This window comes from Hemiscyllium ocellatum, chromosome 25 (assembly GCF_020745735.1).
Source record: "Hemiscyllium ocellatum isolate sHemOce1 chromosome 25, sHemOce1.pat.X.cur, whole genome shotgun sequence".
NCBI lineage: Eukaryota > Metazoa > Chordata > Chondrichthyes > Orectolobiformes > Hemiscylliidae > Hemiscyllium > Hemiscyllium ocellatum.
In genome coordinates this window covers 57,622,632-57,644,388 of record NC_083425.1, presented here as the reverse complement: position 1 = coordinate 57,644,388, position 21,757 = coordinate 57,622,632, and the positions used below count along the sequence as shown (strand labels likewise).

Sequence of the window (21,757 nt, the reverse complement as noted above, 5' to 3'; positions counted from 1 at the left end):
GGATAGTAGTGAGAGTGGGTCGTTTAGTTTTGTGCTGAAAATGTGTTGCTGGAAAAACGCAGCAGGTCAGACAGTATCCAAGGAGCAGGAGAATCGACGTTTCGGGCATGAGCCCTTCTTCAGGGCTCATTTCCTGAAGAAGGGCTCATGCCCGAAACGTCGATTCTCCTGGTCCTTGGATGCTGCCTGACCTGCTGCGCTTTTCCAGCAACACATTTTCAGCTCTGATCTCCAGCATCTGCAGTCCTCACTTTCTCCGTTTAGTTTTGTGGTTAGTTGATGTGCACGTATCCTAGTGGCAAGTTTTCTGCTTGTTTGTCCAATGTAGTGTTTGTTCCAGTTCTTGCAAGGTATTTTCTAACTGACATTAGTTTTGCATGTTGTCTGTATAGGGTCGGAAATGACTGCCAGACTACTCGGACCCGTTGGCATCATGGTAGCCTACAAACTCACCAACACACTAAAACAGCAGCTAATCAACTTGAAAGACCCTACCGTATTTTCCTTGGACAAGAGGATGATGAGCTGCCTTCTTGAGCCCACTGTTGTTGGTGAGGGTTAGATGCTATCACAGTGATATTAGTGCTAGAGCTCCAGGATTTTCCAATATAGGAACAATGAAAATTTCCAAGCTGAAATGGTGTAGGTCATGGAAGGAAACTTGCCGATGTTGGCGCTATCGCTCCACCTCCTTTGCACTATTCCAGAGTATTAGCATTCTTCCTTAAATAAGTTGTAAGAGCCCATAGTATTGGAGGTTGCATATGACATGAATAAAGAATTTGTTAATGGGCAGAAAACAACAAGTGGGGATAAAGGGTTTTTTTCAGGCTGGTGATTTGTAATCAGTGGTTTTCCACAGAGATCAGTGTAGGAGCTGCAATATATATTAATAAGTTGGAGGAAGGAAGCAAAAGAATTATAGCCAAATTTGCAGATGACAAAAATATATAGAAAGATTGAGGCAGCTATGTAAACAATTTACAGAGCTACGGATACATTAAGTAAATCTACAAAAAAGGGTGGGACGAGGTGTACAATAGGTGAAAATATGAAGTTGATCATTTTGGACAGAAGAACAAAATAAGTATTATTTAAAGGGAGAAAAAACTGCAAAAGGCTGCAACACAAAGAATGTGCAAGAAGCACACACTACTTGTGCATAGGTGCAGCAGGTAATCATGAAAGTTAATGGAATGTTGGCCGTAATTCAAGTGTGTTGGACTTAAAGTCATGTATGACTCTAACCATCAGAGGGTTTGCCCTCACCCCAGTCAAAGCAAAACGCTCAGAGACACAGTATAGTTTTACCTTCTTCATCTTTATTCTGGGCCCTGGTAGGAGAGACAATGATCAACCATGTGCACAGAGACATGAGTTCTCGGTCTTCTCTCTCGAAGAGCAGTTTCTTAATGAATTATGTAGTCATTTTACAGGGAGCAGCATCCAGATATGGCAACATACATGCTCATTGTAATGGTCATCCAATTAATGAGTGTCAATAGTAGAGGTTAAGCCATCTACTGTTACACAATAATGTTCTTAACCTTAACTGACCTCACATACTGAATACTTTCAATATTGTTAAATGGCTCTCCATAATTAATGTTTTTCCACCTTATTAACCCATTACCTTTGCTTCCAGCACCCCATTGTTAACTGCAAGTTCTTATCTGATCTGAGTCATGCTCAGCTAAACCTCTTATTTCACAAAATTCAAAACTGAACTCTTTCCCCACTTGCTCATACCCTCGACATATTTTCATCTGGATTCCCACTTTTTTTTTAAAGTTTTTCCAGGGCTCCTTGGTGCCACACTTGGATGAATGCAGCCTTGATGTCAAGCGTTGTCACTCTCACCTCACCTCTGGAATTCAGTTCTTCTATCCATGACCAAGGCTCTAATGAGGTCAGGAGCTGACTGGCCTTGGCAGAATCCAAACTGGGTGTCACTGAGCAGGTTATTGCTGAGTAGCTACTGCTTGATGGCATGTTTGATTACACCTTCTATCACTTTACTGATGATTGAGAGTAGACTAATGGGTGGTAATTGGCTGGGCTTGATTTATCCTGCTTTTTATGTACAGGACAAATTTGGACAATTTTCTACATTGTTGGATAGAAGCAGCTTGGCTAGGAGAGTGGCATGTTCTGAAGTACAGATCTTCAGTACTATTTCAAAAGTGTTGTCAGGGCCCATAGCCTTTGTATTATCCAGTGTCTCCAACCATTTCTTGATATCGCATGGAGCTAAAAACTGGTATCAATAATGCTGGGAACCACTGGAAGAGGCCGAGATGGATCATCCACTTGGCACTTGTGGCTAAAGATTGCTGCAAAAGCTTCAGCCTTATGTTTTGCACTGATGTTTTGGGGTCTTCCACCATTTGAGTATGAGGATATTTTTATTGAGTAGCCTCTTCCAGTGAGTTGTTTAATTATCCACCACCATTCATGTCAGGATGTGGCAGAGCTATGATCCAGTCTGTTGATTGTGGGATCGTTTAGCTCTGTCTACTACTTGCTGCTTATGCTGTTTGGAATGCAACTAGTCCTTTTTTTGTGGCTTCACCAAGTTGACACCTCATCTTCAGGTAGGCCTGGTGCTGCTGCTGGCATGCTCTTCTGCTCACACTATTGAACCAGGGTTGATCCCCTTGCTCAATGGTATTGGTTGAGTAGGGGATATCTGGGCCAAGAGGATACTGATTGTGTTGGAGTACAATTCTGCTGCAGTTGATTGCCCAGACCACCTCATGGATGCCCAGACTTGTGTTGCTAGATCTGTTCAAAGTCTGTCCCATTTAACACGGTGTTAGGGACACACAATATGGAGGTTATTCTCAATGTGCAGGTAGGACTTTGTCTCCACAAGGAACTGTGCTTGAAGATACTGTCATGGGCATACGCATTTGTTCAATGGAGAAAAACTGCAGAGCAGAGGGATTTTGTCCAGGAACCACAGTAAGCTCACATACAGGTTCAGAAGATAATAGGGAAGGCAAATGGAATGTTGGCCTTTCTTTCAAAGGGAATGGAGTATAAACATAGGAAGGTTTTGCTGAAGCCATATGAGGCACTTGTCAGACCACAGCTGGGATACTGTGAACAGGTTTGGACCCTTTATCTGACGTAAGATATACCGGATTTGGAGACAGTCCAGCAAAGATACGCTAGGCTGTGACAGGGTTGGAGCGATTGTCTTACAAAATGAGTTCAAGTAGATTGGAACATTGAAGAATGTGAGGCAACCTTGTTGAAACGTACAAGATTTTCAGAGGACTTGACAGAGTAGATACAGAAAGGATTTTTCCCCTTGTGGGTGAAGCTAGGGTCAGAGATCTTAATCTCAGAATAACAGGTTGTGCATAGATGAGAAGAATTTCTTGTTTATGAATCTGTAGAATTCTTTACTACAGAGATCTGATGAGGCTGTATCATTAAATATATACAAGACTGAGATAGACAGATTTTTAATCAGTAATGGTCTTGAAGATTGTTGGGAAGAACGCAGGGAAGTGATGTTGAGAATCATCAGCTTAGCCGTGTTCTTATTAAATGATGGAGCAAATTCGATGGACTGAATAACCTGCTTCTGCCTCTGCTTTACGGTTGATCTGACACATTGATTAAGGATCTTTGGTATAGGTGCCATTTATTTTAATTTTATATATTTCATTATGGACTATCATAATTTTCAATTACACGTTATACTAATCAAGATGTAGTTCTGTGCTTTTTCTGTTACGTTCCTTAAGTAGCAGAGGGACATGCACAATTTCAAATTTAAAAGAATAACTCTTGATTTGAGAGAATATTGTTAAGATTACAATGAGGGCATCTACAATGTTCATATCACGTTTCAAAACCTGATTTGCTAGCCTCTGGTGCCCAGTGGTTGTCACTGTTTGGCATCATTGTTTTCTTCTTTCTCTCATTTTGTCAAAATTAGTTTCAGTGAGCGTTTGTTGCTCATTCAGTGTTTTATTTCCATGTGATGTCTGGCAGGACTTCAGTCTCTACTGCGATTACTGGTACCAAGTCATTATTGTAACAGTTTGTTATTTCTTTATATTTATTGTAAGTCTTAGCAATATCTGTTTCAGTGGTCTACATTGTTCCTGATCACTTTTTTCAAGTGCAGCTGTAAAACTTTATTTGTGTTCATTTCCAAAAAATGCTATTCGCAAGTGAGAATGTTTTCTCATAACTTGTACTGAGAAAATACTAAAGCTCTTGCGTTTGTTAAGCATCTTATTGAGTCATTCTTGTGTATTCCTGAGAAGGAATATTTGTTATAGGATTGGCTATATAATTTTATTGCAGCCTGCAATTTTTCAGCCTTAACTTTCAAACATTTTAGGGGTCAGTCACACATTGACAGGCACCTATGTGCTTGTACAATCGATTCTGCTATAACGCGAATTGGCTATAATGCAGTTGAAGAATTTAAACCATTATTTGCAGGATGCAAACTTTCCTTACCTGTATTGGCTATAATGTAATTCTGGTTCCATTGGTTTAAATGGTGCTGTTATTATGTGATTTTCTTGTAACGCAGTTTTCTTATAACGTGGGATCACACGGGAATGGAACTATCAAAGGATGTCACAAGACAGGTATCACAGTCAGAGATATTGATTGTTTACATTAAGCCTCTTTAAGGCCTCTGTAATTTAGTTTTGAAGAATTGTCTTTGAATTAAGAAACTGTGAATGGACAAAGCTCACCACAGTAAAATTCCGAACATGAAAAGTTGATTGAGAGGAGGAAGCATGTCAGAATGTTGGCTTAGTTAGCACTAACTTTGAAGATTAAGGTGAGAAGGGTAGACTGAGAGAAATGAGTTTCACAGTTCTGGGGCTTGTGTGTGAAACGGAAAGTGTGAAATGTTTGCATTTCAATATTGCTAAGATGAAGAATAGGTTTGCAATGGTTGTGTGGTGATCATTCTGAAAAAAATGAATGGAGCATTCTGGGTGAGCAATTGACAGATTTATGGAAGTCTCTTAAAGATCAAAAGCAACAATGATAACCTTTTAATTATTGCTGGATTTTTGACTGGATTTATAATGGGCATGGTTTTTTCTTTGTTCACAGAAGGGGAGGGAGAAGAGAACCAAATTGCCAGACAGCAATGAAGTGGACAGTTCTGATGGAAGGCATCTGGGATCCAGCCGACGGTTGAGCCCATGGAGAGCAAGTAGGGAGCAGCCGGGTAGCACTGCTAGCGTACTGAGGACTAGTTTAGTGAGACGCAAACCTTCAGCACGGCACAGAATCCCTCCAAAAGTCCACTACAGTGATACCATCCAAAATGATCCATTCAGCAGCAGAAACACCAGTGAAGTGAAAGTGGAATTGAAGAATGGGGACATCGGCAGTGTGGGAGGAGCTCCTCAATCCACCAGCAATGGCTTCTCACCCAACTGTGACATCATGGGGAAGGATGCCTTGTCTGCATTAGCCAGGGCGAGCACTCAGCAGTGCCAGCAAGAAATTGCAAATGTTGTCTGTTTACACCAGGTTGGGAGACTGATGCCACACACTATACCTCGCTCTTGTCATCTCTCAGGTATAATGCAACAATAATGTTCAACTTCCTTCTACAAAATTGTATAAGCTCTTTCCATCCAAATCTTTACTGTTAAATTTTGAGTTCATTGAGATGATGAATTTTACTGGTGTGGAATGGGAACACGTTCTATTTTATGAATGTATTGACATGCAGCCCCTGATGTGGCTTTGTATCCAAAGTGACCAGGTGAAATATTTCCAGTTTCGGCTGCAAGACTCATTTAATTAAAAATTGAGGTTGTTAAGTAATTTAAACATTATAATTATCTTGAAATTAAATTATCTTGGATTTATCACAATTCTAGTAGTTACAGTTACTAACTCCATTGAAAGTAAGCTGTATTCTTCCTGGTATCATTCAAAACTCAATTCCACATCAAAGTTCTTATTGGTCTTGGCCATTTTCAACTTACTTGCCTGTGACTAGTTCATAGAATCCCTGTAGTGAAGAAGCAGGCCATTTGGCCCATTGAGTTCTACACCGACTGTGCAAAGAGCATCCCACCCAGATCTACCCCCTTCCCATAACCCCTTAATCTTGCATTTCCTAACTTATACATCTCTGGATACTATGGGCAATTTAGCATGGTCAATCCACCTAACCTGCACATCTTTAGACTGACTTAGATGTTTGTCAGGTTGTAAATTTGCTCACTGATCTGGTAGATATGTTCTCAGACATTTTGTTACTACGCTAGGTAATATCATCAGTGAGCTTCCAGTGAAGCACTGGCGTTTTGTCCCACTTGCTATTTATGTGTCTTTGTTGTTGGGGGTGATATCACTTCCGGTTCTTTTTCCGAGAGGTTGGTAAATGGGGTCCAAATCGATATGTTTGTTAACGTCAGAAAAAGGACTGGAAGTATATCACCCACACACAGACCAAGACCCATAAATAGCAAGTGGGACCGAATACCAGCGCATCATCAGAGGCTCACTGATGTGACCTAGCCTGGTGACGAAACGTCTAAGAACAAATCTGTCAGCTCAGCGAGGAAACTTGCAACCTGATCCACAACCCGAGCTACAAATCTCTAAAATCACGTTAGTTGTTTGTTTCTGACCAGTGTGGATGTGATAGGTCAAAGGGCCTTTTTCCATGCTCAGGATCTCTGTGACTAGGAATGATGCTTGGACCTCAGCTATTTGCAATACTTATTAACTATTTAGATGAGGGAACTAAATGCAATGTATTTAAGTTTGCAAATAACACAAAATTTGGTGAGATGGTGAACTGTGAGGAGGCTACAAAGGTGCTATTGTTCTGATTTAGACAAGTTGAGAGTAGGCAGATGCATGAAGTATAATGTGAATAAATGTGAGATTATCCACTTTGGTGGCAGAAACTGGCAGGGGACCTATTATTTGAATGGTGATAGATTGGGAAAGGGAAAGGTGCAACACTAGTTGCTATAGTAAGCATGCACGTGTGGTGGGTGGTAAAGAAACCAAATGGTATGTTGGTCTTTGTAGTGAGAGGTTTTGAGAATAGGAGCAGGGATGTCTTGCAATTTTACAGGTCTTTGGTGAGACCACACTTGCAATATTTTGTGCAGTTTTGACCTCTTTATCTGAGGCAGGATGTTCTGGCTATGGAGGGAATGCAACGAAAGTTTACCAGATAGATTCCTGTGATGACAGGATTGATGTATGAAAAGAGACTGGATTAGTTTGGGCTATATTCACTGGAGGTTAGAAGAATAAAGGTTGCTCATATAAGCATATAAAACTCAAAAAGGACCATACAGTTGAATTTCACAGCCCCTTGACATTCAACGGTATTGCCATCATTGAATCCCCCACTGTCAATATCCTTGGGGTTAGCATTGACCAGAAACTCAACTGGACTCACCACAAAAACATAGTGGCTACAGGAACAGGTCAGAGACTAGGGATACTGCGGCAAGCAACTCCCCTCCTGACACCCCAAAATCTACCCACCATCTACAAGTCAGGATTGTGATGGACTACTACCCACTTGCATGGTTGGGTGCAGCTCCAACAACACTCAAGAAGCTTGACACTATCCAGGACAAAACAACCTGTTGATTGGCACCACATCTACAAATATTCAATCCTGCCACCATTGGTGCTCAGTAGCAACAGTGTGTATTATCTATAAGATGCATGGCAGAAATTCACCAAAGATCCTTAGCAGCTTCTAAATCCACGACCACTTCAATCTAGAAGAACAAGGAACACCACCACCTGCAAGTTCACCTCCAAGTCACTCACCACCCTGACTTGGAGATATGCTGCCATTTGTTCACAGTCGTTGAGCCAAAATCCTGGAATTCCCTCCCTATCAGCATTGTGGGTTAACCCACAAGTGGACTGCAACAATTCAAGAAGGCAACTCACCACCACCTTCTCATGGACGAATAGGGATGGGCTATCAATGCTGGCCAGCCAACCAAGTCCAAGTCCCACAAATGAATTTTAAAAAAATGAATTTAGGAAGGATATTCTTGATGACCAGGGAATCTAGAATTTGGTGTCACAGTCTAAGAATGTGGGGTAGACCATTTAGGACTTAGCTAAGGAGAAATTTCTTCACCCAGAGACTCGTGAGCCAGTAGAATTGTTTGCCATTGAAGGCAGATGAGGCCAAAACATTTCATGTTTTTAAGAAGTAATTAGATATAATTTTAGGTCTAATAGAATCAAAGGGTTTAGAAAAAAAGTAGGAGCAGGGTACTGAGTTTAATGATCAACTATGATCATATTGAAGAGTATTTAGGGTGAAAGGGGAATGATATAAAAGAGACCTAAGGGGCAACTTTTTCACACAGAGAGTGGTACGTGTATGGAATGAGCTGCCAGAGGAAATGGTGGGGTCTAGTACAATTGCAACATTTAAAAGGTATCTGGATGGGTATATGAATAGGAAGGGTTTGGAGGGATATGGTCCGGGTGCTGGCAAGTGGGACCAGATTTGGGTTGGGATATCTGGTTGGCATGGTCTGTTTCTGTGCTGTACTTTTCTATGACTCTATGCCTCAAAGTCCACACTGATCCTCCAAAGAGCAGCCCTCCCAGACCTATCTCATGACCTATCACTGTAACCCTGCATTTCCATGGATAACCCATCCAACCTACACAATCTTGGACACTATGGGCAATTTAGTATGGCCATCCACCTAAACTGCGCATCTTTTGTAACAGCACGGTGGACGTCTTCACCGAAAAGCTACAGGTATTAAACAAAGTAGCTCACTGCCACCAGCTTCTCAAAGGCAATTATGATGGACAGTAAATGTAAGCCTAAGCACCCTATGAAAAAATGAGAAAACCAGAACACCCAGAGGAAACCCATGCGGACATGGGGAGAATGTGCAAACTCGAATTTGGAAGTTCCTGTTAGAGGAGCTTTGGCGAATTATTGCAATGCATCTCTCCAATGGAACACATTGTCCCCATTAGTGCAAGTTTCAAAATGGTGGATGTAGTGACAATGAAGCAGACTTCTTTGTTCTGGGTGGTGTCAAGCTTCTTAAGCAAAGTTGAAGCTGCCCGTAACCAGGCAAGTAGCGAATATTACAACACAGTCCCAACTTGTTTCTAGTAGATGGCCATGGTTACTGGTACTGCTGCAGAATTCTGAGCCTCCGACCTGCTCTTGTAGTCACAGTATTTATATGGCTGACCCAGATCTGTTCAATAGTAATTCCCCAGGATACTAACAGTGGTGGATTTAGTGATGGTAATGCCATTGAATGTAAACAGCTTCTTTCTTAATGGAGATGGTGATTGTCTGGCACTTGTGAGGTGTGAATGTTGCTTATTACTTGTCAGCAACTCAAGCTTAGATGCTGTCCAAATGTTGTAGCATATGGGGACAGGCTGCTTCATGAATGGTTGTAAACATTGTTCAATCATCAGTGAATATCCCCACTTCTGACCTTATGAGAGAGGGAAAGTCAGTGATGAAGCATCTGAAGATGGTTGGGCTCGGAAGTTACATTGAGTCACTCCTGAGATGGTCCAATTCCAACAAATGCATCCAGCCTCCTTTCTTCTAAGTATGACTCCAACCACCAAAGACTTACCCCTGATACCCATCGACTTCAGTTTTGCTGGCGCTCCTCAATGTTAATCTCATTCAAATGTTGTCTTGAAATTCAGGACAGCCTCTTGAGTTCATCTGTCTTGTCTAGAGGTTTGGAGTTGAGTGCTCCTGGCTTTCCACCCTAGTGAAACTTTGCTGAGCTGCCTCCAATGAAATATCTTTCCTTAAATAAGGGGACCAGAACTTTCCTCAACAGTACAGATGTGGTCTCACCAGCACCTTGTACTCTTGCAGTAAGACTTTTTGACTCTTACAGTTCAACCCCATTGAAATAGCTGCCAGCATTCTATTAAGCTTTTGAACCTGCATGGTAGCTTTCTGTATTTCATGCACAAGCAAGTCTTTCTGTATTTTAACTTTCTGCAGTTTTTTTCCATTTCAATTAGGTTTAGATTTTTAACAGTCCCGTCTGTTCTGTCCCTTTCCTTTCGAACAGACACTGAACTCTGCCTAGCACCATTTTTGGTTGTTAAAACAGTGCTTTGTTTCTCACAGCAGTAACTGTTTTGTTCCTCTTAATAACAGTACTTGTTTTTGTTTGTGTTTCAAAATCAACTTTTTTCTAGGACTGTTTTCACTGGAAAGACAGTTGCTGAGAGGAGACATGACAGAGGGCTACAAAGTTATGAGAGGCGTAGATAGTGTGGATAGTTGGAAAACTCTGCTTTTCTGCAGAGTTGAAGTTTCAATTACAAGGGGACACAGGTTCAAGGTGAGAGGGGGAAACTTGAAGGCAGATGTGCGAGGGAGGCTTTTCATGCATAGTGATAGGAACCTGGAATGCACTGCTAGAAGAGGTGGTGAAAGCGGCATTGTGGTGGTATTTAAGAGACACCTGCATGGTTACATGAATAGGGAGATATGGACCGAATAAGGACAGGAGGTTTGTGTTTTAGTTTAGTTAGTGTATGATTGGCACAGGCTTGGAGGGCCAAAGGGATTCACTTCTCTTTTTGTCTCTATATATACATGCATTCATAGTCTGATTAGTAAGTTTGCAGATGACATGGAGTTGTGGATATCAAAGGATGCAGCAGGGTATAAAACAGTTGGAAAATTGGACAGAGAAATGGCAGATGATGTTTTGATCTGTACAAATATGGACAAGTCAGAAGTCACATGACACCAAGTTATCATCAAACTGGTGTTCGGAGCTCTGCTCCTTCGTCAAATGAAGTGGAGGGAAGGCACAGAATTTATTTGCAGAGAGATAATGGCAAGATCATTACAGGTAATTAAGAATAGTGTGAGTGGAGTATCGACAGGTTGAATAACAAGTCTTTGCAGGTGGTCAGAACTGTGTATTGGTGTGAGTAAAGTGTCAACAACTGAACAGCAAGTGAAGGGATGACCTGTGATCCAATTATTACTAACTAAAAATCAAAAATAGAATAGTGCTCGAGACAAACCAAATGGCTGGAATAACGTATTAGGTATAATGAGTTGCATGGTGAGGGTCTAACCAAAATAACAAGTAATCCAAAACTGTGCAAACTAATTAAGATAGAGAGATAGTAACAAGAAATCAAGGTGATGGTGTCAAAACAGAACACCAAAGAAGATTTTATACAGAACAGTATGATGGGGTTACATGTAACACGACATCAACCCAAGATTATGGTTGAGGACATCTGCATGGGACCGGAACTTGGCTATCAGTTTCTGCTCAGTCTGTGTTGTTGTGTATCTTGAAGACCGACTTGGAGGACGGGATATCATATACATGGACTTAAGTACGGCATTTGATAAGGTTCCCATGGCAGACTGATGGAGAAAGTGAAGTTTCATGGGGTCCAGGGTGTTCGAGCTAGATGGATAAAGAACTGGCTGGGCAATAGGAGACAGAGTAGTAGTGGAAGAGAGTTTCTTAAATGAAGAACTGTGACCAGTGGTGTTCCATAGGGATCCATGCTGTTTGTTTGTGGCATACTTAAATGATCTGGAGGATGGTATGGGTGGTCTGATTAGCAAGTTTTCAGATGATACGAAGTTTGGTGGAATAGCAGATGATGAAGGGGATTGTCAGGGAATGCAGAGGAATATAGATAGATTGGAGAGTTGGGCAGAGAAATGGCAGATGGAGTTCAATCTGGGCAAATGCGAGGTGATGCATTTTGGAAGGTCCAATTTAAGAGTGAACTATATGGTGAATGGAAAAACACTGGGAAAAACTGATGTACAGAGAGATCTGGGTGTTCAGGTCCATTGTATCCTGAAGGTGGCAACACCGGTTAATAGAGTGGTCGAGAAGGCGTACGGCATGCTTTCTTTCATTGGACGTGGTATTGAGTACAAGAATTTGCAGGTCATATTACAGTTGTATAGGACTTTGATTTGGTCATATTTGGAATACTGCATACAGTTCTGGTCGCCACATTATCAGAAGGATGTGGATGCTTTGGAGGGGGTGGAGAGGAGGTTCACTGGGACGTTGCCTGATCTAGAGGGTGCGAGCTATGAAGAGAGGTTGAGTCGATTAGGATTATTTTCATTAGAAAGACCACTATTTTCATAAGAGGTTGAGGAGGGGACCTGATTGAGGTCTACCTGATTGAGAGGTATAGACAGGATGGATAGCAAGAAGCTTTTTTCAGACCGGGGGACTCGATTACTAGGGGTCACGAAACACGCATGGAAAGTTCTTTACGCAGAGAGTGCTGGGTTCCTGGAATGTGTGCCAGTGAAGGTGGTAGAGGTGGGCAGAACAGCATCATTTAAGATGTGTCTAGATAGATACATGAATGGCCAGTGAGCAGAGGGGAACAAATCATTAGAAAATAGCTGACGGATATGGATACAGGATTTGGATCAGCGCAGGCTTGGAGGGCTGAAGGGCCCGTTTGTGTGATGTAATTTTCGTTGTTCTTTAGTGATGGGGCAGCACGCTGAAAGCTTGTGATTTCAAATAAACCTTTTGGACTATAACCTGGTGTTGTATAATGGGCATGAACTATAAGGAGAGGCTCAGAAAAAAAAACTGGGGTGTTTTCTCTGGGGCAGCGAATGCTGAGGGGAAACTTGATAAAAGTCAACAAAATTATGAGATGCATAGATAGGGTTGACAGTCAGAATCTTTTTTCCCAGAATTGACGTGTTGAATGCTAGGGGGCATGCATTTGAGGTGGGATGGAGAAAGCTCAAAGGAAATGTGAGGGGCAAGTGTTTTTTTTTACAAAAAGTGGTAGGTATCTGGATAACGCTGCCAGGGATGATGGTGGAGACAGATAAAATAAGGGAGTCACAGAGATGCACAGCACAGAAACAGACCCCTCGGTCTAACTCAGGCATGTTGACCAGATATCCTATATTAATCTAGTCCCATTTGCCAGCACTTGGCTAATATCCCTCTTAAACCCTTCCTATTCATATAACCATCCAGATGCCTTTTAAATGTTGTAATTGTACCACTCCCTGGCAGCTCATTCCATACATGCACCACCTTCTGAGTGAAAAAGTTGTCCTTTAGGTCCCTTTTAAATCTCTCCCCTCTCACCTAAACCTATGCCATCTAGCTCTGAACTCTCCCACCCCAGGGAAAAGACCTTGTCTGTTTACCTTGTCCATGCCCCTCATGATTTTATAAACCTTTAATTAGGTCACCCCTCAGCCTCTGACGCTCCGTGGAAAACATCCCCAGCCTATTCAGCCTCTCCCTGTAGCTTAAATCCTCCAACGCTGGCAACATCCTTGTAAATCTTTTCTGAACCCTTTCAAGTTTCACAACATCCACTGTTGCCTCATAACGCCAGAGACCCGGGTTCAATTCCCGCCTCAGGCGACTGACTGTGTGGAGTTTGCACATTCTTCCCGTGTCTGCATGGGTTTCCTCCGGGTGCTCCGGTTTCCTCCCACAATCCAAAAATGTGTGGGTAAGGTGAATTGGCCATGCTAAATTGCCCGTAGTGTTAGGTGAAGGGGTAAATGTAGGGGAATGGGTCTGGATGGATTACGCTTCGGCGGGTCGGTGTGGACTTGTTGGGCCGAAGGGCCTGTTCCCACCCTGTAAGTAATCTAATCTAATCTAATCTAATCTTTCCTATGGGAAGAAGATCAGAATTGCATACGATATTCCAAAAGTGGATCTGGACCAAGGGAAGGCAGAAGAGATTAGTTTAATTAGATGCAACATTGTGGGATGAAGGGTGTGTTCCTGTGCTGCATTGTTCTATGTTCCAATCCCTCTGTGTATCAATATTCCTTTGGGTCTAGCCATTTACAACATATGTTTCTCTCACAGTTGACCTCCTAAAATGCATTACCTCAGACTTCTACAGATTAAACTCCAACTGCCATTTTTCTGTCCAATAATCAAACTGTACTATATCCTGCTGCATTCTTTGATATCCTTTCTTATTATCCACAACTCCCTAATTCAGATACACCACCATTTGCAAGTTTATCTTCGAGTGGTACACCATTCCTGCCCAATAATTTTATTGCTGTCCCTTCATTGTCACTGGGTGAACATGCTGCAGTTCCTTCCCTAACTGTGTTGAGTATGCATACACCACGTGGAGATAGTGAGAACTACAGATGCTAGAAAGTCAGAGTCGATAAAGTTTGGAGCTGTAAAAAGCACAGTAGGTCAAGCAGCATCAGAGGAGCAGATGAATCAACCTTCCTGATGAAAGGTCCCCACCTGAAACGTCAACTCCCCTGTTCCCCTGATGCTACTTTCTTCAGCTCCACACTTTATTGACTGCATCCACTACATGGACTGCTGCAGTTCAAGAGGGCACCGTCTTCTCAAGGGCAGTTATGGATAGACAATAAATATGATGCCAACCATGCCCATCTGCATTTGAAATAATTTTTCAAATTCAATTAGTCTGAACACGGCTGCTGTTTTCTCATTGCCTTACACATGGCAGACTGGAACTGAAGGTAAAGTTGCATGGTATCAGGGGTGAGCTGGCAAGTTCTGGCATAGGAGACAGAGGGTAGTGGTGGAAGGATGCTTTTCGGAATGGAGGGTTGTGACTGGTGGTGTTCTACAGGGATCAGTGCTAGGACTTCTGCTGTCCATGGGCTACAAAGATGATTTGGAAGAAAATGTGACTGGTCGAATTAGTAAGTTTTCAGACGATACATAGGTTAGTGGAGTTGTGTATAGTGAGGAGAATTGTTAGAGGACACAGCAGGTTATAGATCAGTTGGAGTCATGGACAGAAAAATGGCAAATGGAGTGTAATCCAGACAAATGTGAGGGGATGCATTTTGGAAGGTCAAGTGCAGGTAGAAATTATACAGTGTATGGCAGAACCCTTGGGAGTATTGATTTGCAGAGGGATCTGGATGTTCAGATCTACAGGTCATTGAAGATGGCAGAGCAGGTAGGTAAGGTAGTTTAAAAAAAAGGCAATGGCTGGCTTGCCTTCATTGGAAAAGGCATTGAGTATAAGGATAGACAAGTTATGCTGCACTTAATAACTTTGGTTAGGCCACACTTGGAATATTATGTACAGTTCTGGTCACCACAGTACCAGAAGGAAGTGGCTACTCTGGAGAGGGTACAGCCAGGGTTTACCAAGATATTGCCTGGTATGTGGGATTTTAGCTATGAAGAAAGGGTGGATAGACTGGGTTTATTTTCACTGGAACTCAGGCGGCAGAGGGGCAACTTGATAGACGTTTATAAGATTGTGAATGGCATGAGTAGAGTGGAAAATGTGAGGCATGGAATGGTCAATTACTAGGGGATAGACGTTCATGGTGCAATAGAGATGGGGTCGGGGGAGGTGAGTTTAAAAGAGATGTTTAAGGCTACTTTTTCCACACAAACGGTAGCGAGTGCCTGGAATGTGCTGCCAGAGATGGTGGTGGAAGCAGAAGCAATTAGCAACATTCAAGAAGCGCTTGACTGAATACATATATGAGAAGAGGGTAGAGGGATACAGATCCTGTAAGTGAAGACAGTAAGGAAGTGCAAAATATGTCCGAGCAGGCTTAGATAGCCAAAGGACCCGTTCCTCTGCTGTGTTGTTCTTGGTTTATTTTGATGTATCTATCCAGTTCCCTTGATTGTCACTATTGAAATCAATGGTCACCACACCTTCAGGCATCACATTCTAGCTCACAACTCACTGTATTACTCTTATTCAATTGAAAGATAAAAATTATTATTTTATTTGCTTGAATCCTCTATGACCTATGTTAGCTGAACGAAACTGCCTTATAATTTTGAATGCTTTTATCAAATCTTCCTTTAGCATTCTGTGCTCTAAGAACATTTCCAGCTTCTGCAATTTGCCTGAGTAACTGAAGCTTTTTGTTCGTTTTCTCCCCCCCATTACTGCAGTAAATTCTCTCCCCAGTTTCACCGAGGCCTTCATGTCTTTCCTAAAACAGTGCCCAGAATTGGGGACTGTTCCTCGCCTGAGACCTAATTTTTCATAACTTCCTTGCTTTTCAACTCAATCATCATTATTGATTCAACCTCACTGTGGGCGAAGTGAATTGAAAGGAACCTATGAAGGATTTCTTTAGACTCAGTTCCATCTGTCATTATTGTACTAATTTAAGTATTTTTTTGTAGGGAAACCTAACAACAACATCCAGTGGGACGACAGCAGTGTGGATGTGGCATCAATCCAAACCCCAGTAAGAATTGTATATATGCTCGTCGTTCATGGTAGAGCCTTCAGGCAGCTCAAGCGGCTGATCAAAGCCATCTATCATCAGTACCACTTTTATTACATCCATGTGGACAAGGTTGGTGCTCCTGCATTACTAATATTCACAAATGCCCTGATCACTGGTTGTTTTCAAACTGAAAAGACCATTCACCTATTGCATAGTTTGGACAAATGTTAAACAGTACTGACGTGGTTACAAATCTGGATACAAGTTAGAAAGGACGAGCATAATGCAAGGCGAAATTGGTGCAAAGGGGCATCAAGCCCAAGGAATAATGAACTAGGAAGGGAGTTACTACTGGTTTACTAAAATGAAAACAGACTAGGCTCGACATTTTCTGAATTTAGATGGTTGAACTCATAACAGTGTTTAAAATACCAAAGAAATTGGGAGAAAAAGTCTCCAGAGTGGCGTGACACACAAACTTGAAATTAGAGCTAGATCAATCAGGAATGAATTCAGGAAGTATTTTCGAACATAGAACATGAAACAGTATAGCACAGTACAGGCCCTTTGGCCCTTCATATTGTGCTGACCTTTTATCCTACTCTAAAATCAAACTAACCTACATACCCTTCACAATGGTGATGATCTGGAATTCTCCTTGAAAAAACTGGGCCCGTTCTTGTGTCATACTGTTCTGTGTTCTATGTTGGATGATATGACCCTGGGAGGCACTGGTGATCAGATGTGATCAGAGGGACCTTAGTGGGCATGTCCCTTAAAGTGTCAGGACAGGTGGATAAAAGTGGTTAAGAAACCATACGGTATACTTGCCCTTTATTCTCCGAGGCATAGAGTTTAAGAGCAGGGAGGTTATGCTAGGCCACAGCTGGAGTGTTGAAATTCTGAAATCAATATTATCAGAAGGATATAATACCACTGGGGAGAGTGCAGAGGAGATTTGCCAGTCTATTATCTGGGTTAGAGATTTTCAGTTATGAAGAGAAATTGGGCAGTGTGAGGATGTTTTCCTTAGAGCCCAGGAGATTGAGAGGGGACATGATTTTGAGATGTATAAAATTATGGTGGGCATAGATACGGTAGATAGGAAGACACTTTTCTCCTTGATGGAGGGATCAATGACTAGGGGGCATAGATTTCAGATAAGGGCAGAAGGTTTAGAGGAGATGTGCTGAAAAATCTTGTCAACCAGAGGGTAGTAGGAATTTGGAACTCACTGTCTTGGAGGGTAGTAGAGGCAGAAGCACTCATATCATTGAAGAAGTATTTAGATGTACACATGATGCCAGGGCACACAAGGCCATGTGCTAGAAAATGGGATTAGAATGGTTAATTGGTGTTTTTTGACCAGCACGGACATGGTAGGTGGCAGGATGTTTTTCTGTGCTGTCGATGTGTGACATTTTGATTCTGTCAGACTCACAACTATCTAATCGACTCTGAACTGCTCTCTGAAGCAGCTGACTATGCCAGTCAGTTGTGTCAACCACTCCGGATTCTAACCAATTGAATAAAACTGGGCAGACCACCTGGCATTTACCTAGGCACTAGAAAAAAGGACAGTAAATCCAACCCTGTCAACCCTGCAAAATCCTCCTTCCCAACATCTAGGGATGTGTTAAAATGGAGAGAGCTGTCCCAGAGACCAGTCAAACAATGGCCTGTCTCAGTCACACTCATGGAACTGTACTTTATTGGCATTATTGCAAACAAGATGGTCACTAGATAACATAGGAAGTTGTTGTCTTGGGAGTCTTCAATATTTCTTCAGGATCTTATAAAGTCTCATGTCATTAAGTCAACCATATGCAAGGAAACTGCCATGAGATTGCCAAATATGTCTGCCATCGCGCGCGTGCGCACAAAATCCAGTAATGAGCGCTTCTCCACGTGTAGGGGACACCACTCGGAGGGAGCACTGAGGGTGACAAAGGCTCGTGTGTGCTCTGGACTTGAATGTCCATCATCGAGAATAGCTTATTGGATGTATTGCTGACCAAGCTAGCTGAGTCCTAAAGAGATAGGGCCTGTGGTGGGTGATGAGAGAACTGAGAAACAGGAAAACAACATTAAAAATCACACAACACCAGGTTATAGTCCAACAGGTTTAATTGGAAGCACGCTAGCTTTCGGAGCGACGCTCCTTCATAGAACATAGAACATAGAAGGATACAGCGCAGTACAGGCCCTTCGGCCCTCGATGTTGCGCCGACCGAATCCTACCTAACCTATACTAGCCCAATAACTTCCAAATGCCTATCCAATGCCCGCTTAAATGACCATAAAGAAGGAGAGTTCACCACTGATACGGGCAGGGCATTCCATGAACTCACAACCCGCTGTGTGAAGAATCTACCCCTAACATCTGTCCTATACCTACCACCCCTTAATTTAAAGCTATGTCCCCTAGTAACACCTGACTCCATTAGCGGTAAAAGGTTCTTAGTATCTACCCTATCTAAACCCCTAATCATCTTATACACTTCTATCAGATCTCCCCTAAACCTTCTCTTCTCCAATGAGAACAGCCCCAAGTGCCTCAGCCTTTCCTCATAAGATTTTCCTACCATTCCAGGCAACATCCTGGTAAACCTCCTCTGCACTCGTTCTAAAGCTTCCACATGTGATAGTGGAGTACTCGATCGTAACACAGAATTTATAGCAAAAATTTGCAGTGTGATGTAACTGAAATTATACATTGAAAAATTGATTGACTGTTAAGCCTTTCATCTGTTAATGAATATGTTGTCTAGCTATCACCATTGTTAGCAGCTAACCCGAGAATGCAACTTTAAAAAGAAGGGTTTTATGATTTACATATGAAAGAAGTGAAACTATCACTGTATTCTAACAGATGAAAGGTTTAACAGACAATCAATTTTTCAATGTATAATTTTAGTTACATCACACTGCAAATTTTTGCTATAAATTCTGTGTTACGATCGAGCCCTCCACAGTCACCTGATGAAGGAGCGTCGCTCTGAAAGCTAGCGTGCTTCCAATTAAACCTGTTGGATTATAGCCTGGTGTTGTGTGATTTTTAACTTTGTACACCCCAGTCCAACACCGGCATCTCCAAATCATGAAAACAGAATTGACCTTGTACTCACCAAAGCATCAGTAGAAGTGACCTCTACATAGCCTTTGTGGGGATAAAGTTCTGATTTCACATTGAATAGATCTCTGATCATATTGTGAGTACTTCCACCATGGTAAGTGTGATGTGGAGGAGCCAGTGTTGGACTGGGGTGGACAAAGTTAAAAATCACACAACACCACGTTATAGTGCAACAGGTTTATTTGGAAGCAATAGCTTTTAGAGTGCTGCTCCTTGTGGAGCTTAAGATAATGCTCACAGAATTTATAGCCACTGTCAAAGAGATGTGATAGAGTAAACAATCTTAGATTAAAACTTTCATTTTTTATAATGGGATATGCTGGTTTCTGTTCTTTGATATGTAAATCCCAGAACTACTTTAAATTATGTTCTGAAGATAGCTCAGCTTTTTAAACAATAGGTGTGAAGTCTGTGTGTCTCTCTGCTATGTCAGGCTGTCAAACTCTCTGAAAAATTTTAGAGTTTTACATGGATTTCTGCAGTTTTTGAGCAAAATAAAATGTAATTGTGCAAAAACAAATTCACCCTATAAGGTTATATGTGTGCGCATGTAGGAGCGACAAATTGAGTGTGCATGTGAGTGTGAGTGTGTGGGTATGAGTGTATGTGATAGTGTGTATGTATATATTCTGGATTAGTGGTGCTGGAAGGGCACAGCAGTTCAGGCAGCATCTGAGGAGCAGTAAAATCGACGTTTTGGGCAAAAGCCCTTCATCAGGAATAAAGACAGTGTGCCTGAAACATGGAGAGATAAGCTAGAGGGTGGGGGTGGGGAGAAAGTAGTGTAAGTAGGTGAGTGGGGGAGGGGATGAAGGTGATAGGTCAGGGAGGAGGGTGGACTGGATAGGTGGAAAAGAAGATAGGCAGGTAGGATAAGTCATGGGGACAGTGCTGAGCTGGAAGTTTAGAATTAGGGTGAGGTGGGGGAAGGGGAAATGAGGAAACTGTTGAAGTCCGCATTGATGCCCTGGGGTTGAAGTGTTGCGAGGCGGGAGGTGAGACGTTCTTCTTGCAGGCATCTGGTGGTGAGGGAGCGGCGGTGAAGGAGGCCCAGGACCTCCATGTCCTCGGCAGAGTGGGAGGGGGAGTTGAAATGTGAAATGTTGGGCCACGGAACGGTGTGGTTGATTGGTGCGGGTGTCCCGAAGATGTTCCCTAAACCGCACTGCTAGGAGGCGTCCAGTCTCCCCAATGTAGAGGTGACCACATCGGGAGCAACGGATACAATAAATGATATTAGTGGGTGTGCAGGTAAAACTTTGATGATGTGGAAGGCTCCTTTAGGGCCTTAGATGGAGGTGAGGGAGGAGGTGTGGACACAGGTTTTACAGTACCTGCGGTGGCAGGGGAAGGTGCCAGGATGGGAGGGTGGATTGTAGGGGGGAGTGGACCTGACCAGGTAGTCACGGAGGGAACTATCTTTGCGGAAGGCGGGAAAGGGTGGGGAGGGAAATATATCCCCGGTGGTGGGGTCTTTTTGGAGGTGGCGGAAATGTCGGCAGATGATTTGGTTTATACGAAGGTTGGTAGGGTGGAAGGTGAGCACCAGGGGCATTCTGTCCTTGTTACGGTTGGAGGGGCGGGGTCTGAGGGCAGAGGTGCGGGATGTGGACGAGATGCGTTGGAGGGCATCTTTAACCACATGGCAAGGGAAATTGTGGTCTCGAAAGAAAGAGGCCATCTGGTGTGTTCTGTGGTGGAACTGGTCCTCCTGGGAGCAGATACGGTGGAGGCGGAGGAATTGGAAATACGGGATGGCATTTTTGCAAGAGGTAGGGTGGGAAAAGGTGTAATCCAGGTAGCTGTGGGAGTCGGTGGGTTTGTAAAAAATGTCAGTGTCAAGTCGGTCATCATTAATGGATTTGGAGAGATTAGATTAGATTAGATTTACAGTGTGGAAACAGGCCCTTCGGCCCAACAAGTCCACACCGACCCGCCGAAGCGAAACCCACCCATTCCCCTACATTTACCCCTTACCTAACACTATGGGCAATTTAGCATAGCCAATTCACCTGACCCGCACATCTTTGGACTGTGGGAGGAAACCGGAGCACCCGGAGGAAACCCACGCAGACACGGGGAGAACGTGCAAACTCCACACAGTCAGTCGCCTGAGTCGGGAATTGAACCCGGGTCTCAGGCGCTGTGAGGCAGCAGTGCTAACCACTGTGCCACCGTGCCGCCGGGGTGGGAGGTGTCAGAGATGGTCCAGGTAAATCTAAGGTCAGGGTGGAATGTGTTGGTGAAGTTGATGAATTGCTCAACCTCCTCACGGGAGTACAAGGTGGCACCAATGCAGTCATCAGTGTTGCAATGGAAGAGGTGGGGAGTGGTGCCAGTGTAATTACGGAAGATCAACTGTTCTACGTAGCCAACAAAGAGACAGGCATAGC

At 42.9% G+C, this 21,757-nt stretch overlaps 1 protein-coding gene across 1 annotated transcript in view; it reads left to right on the top strand.

The window, feature by feature from the left end:
• xylt2 (xylosyltransferase II) overlaps window positions 1–21,757 on the top strand; it is a 191,530-nt gene that overhangs the window by 49,736 nt on the left and 120,037 nt on the right. Inside the window, exons 2-3 of the mRNA XM_060844395.1 lie at window positions 5,101–5,575; window positions 16,182–16,357. Coding sequence (XP_060700378.1) covers window positions 5,101–5,575; window positions 16,182–16,357 — 651 coding nt within the window. The remainder of the gene's footprint in view (window positions 1–5,100; window positions 5,576–16,181; window positions 16,358–21,757) is intronic.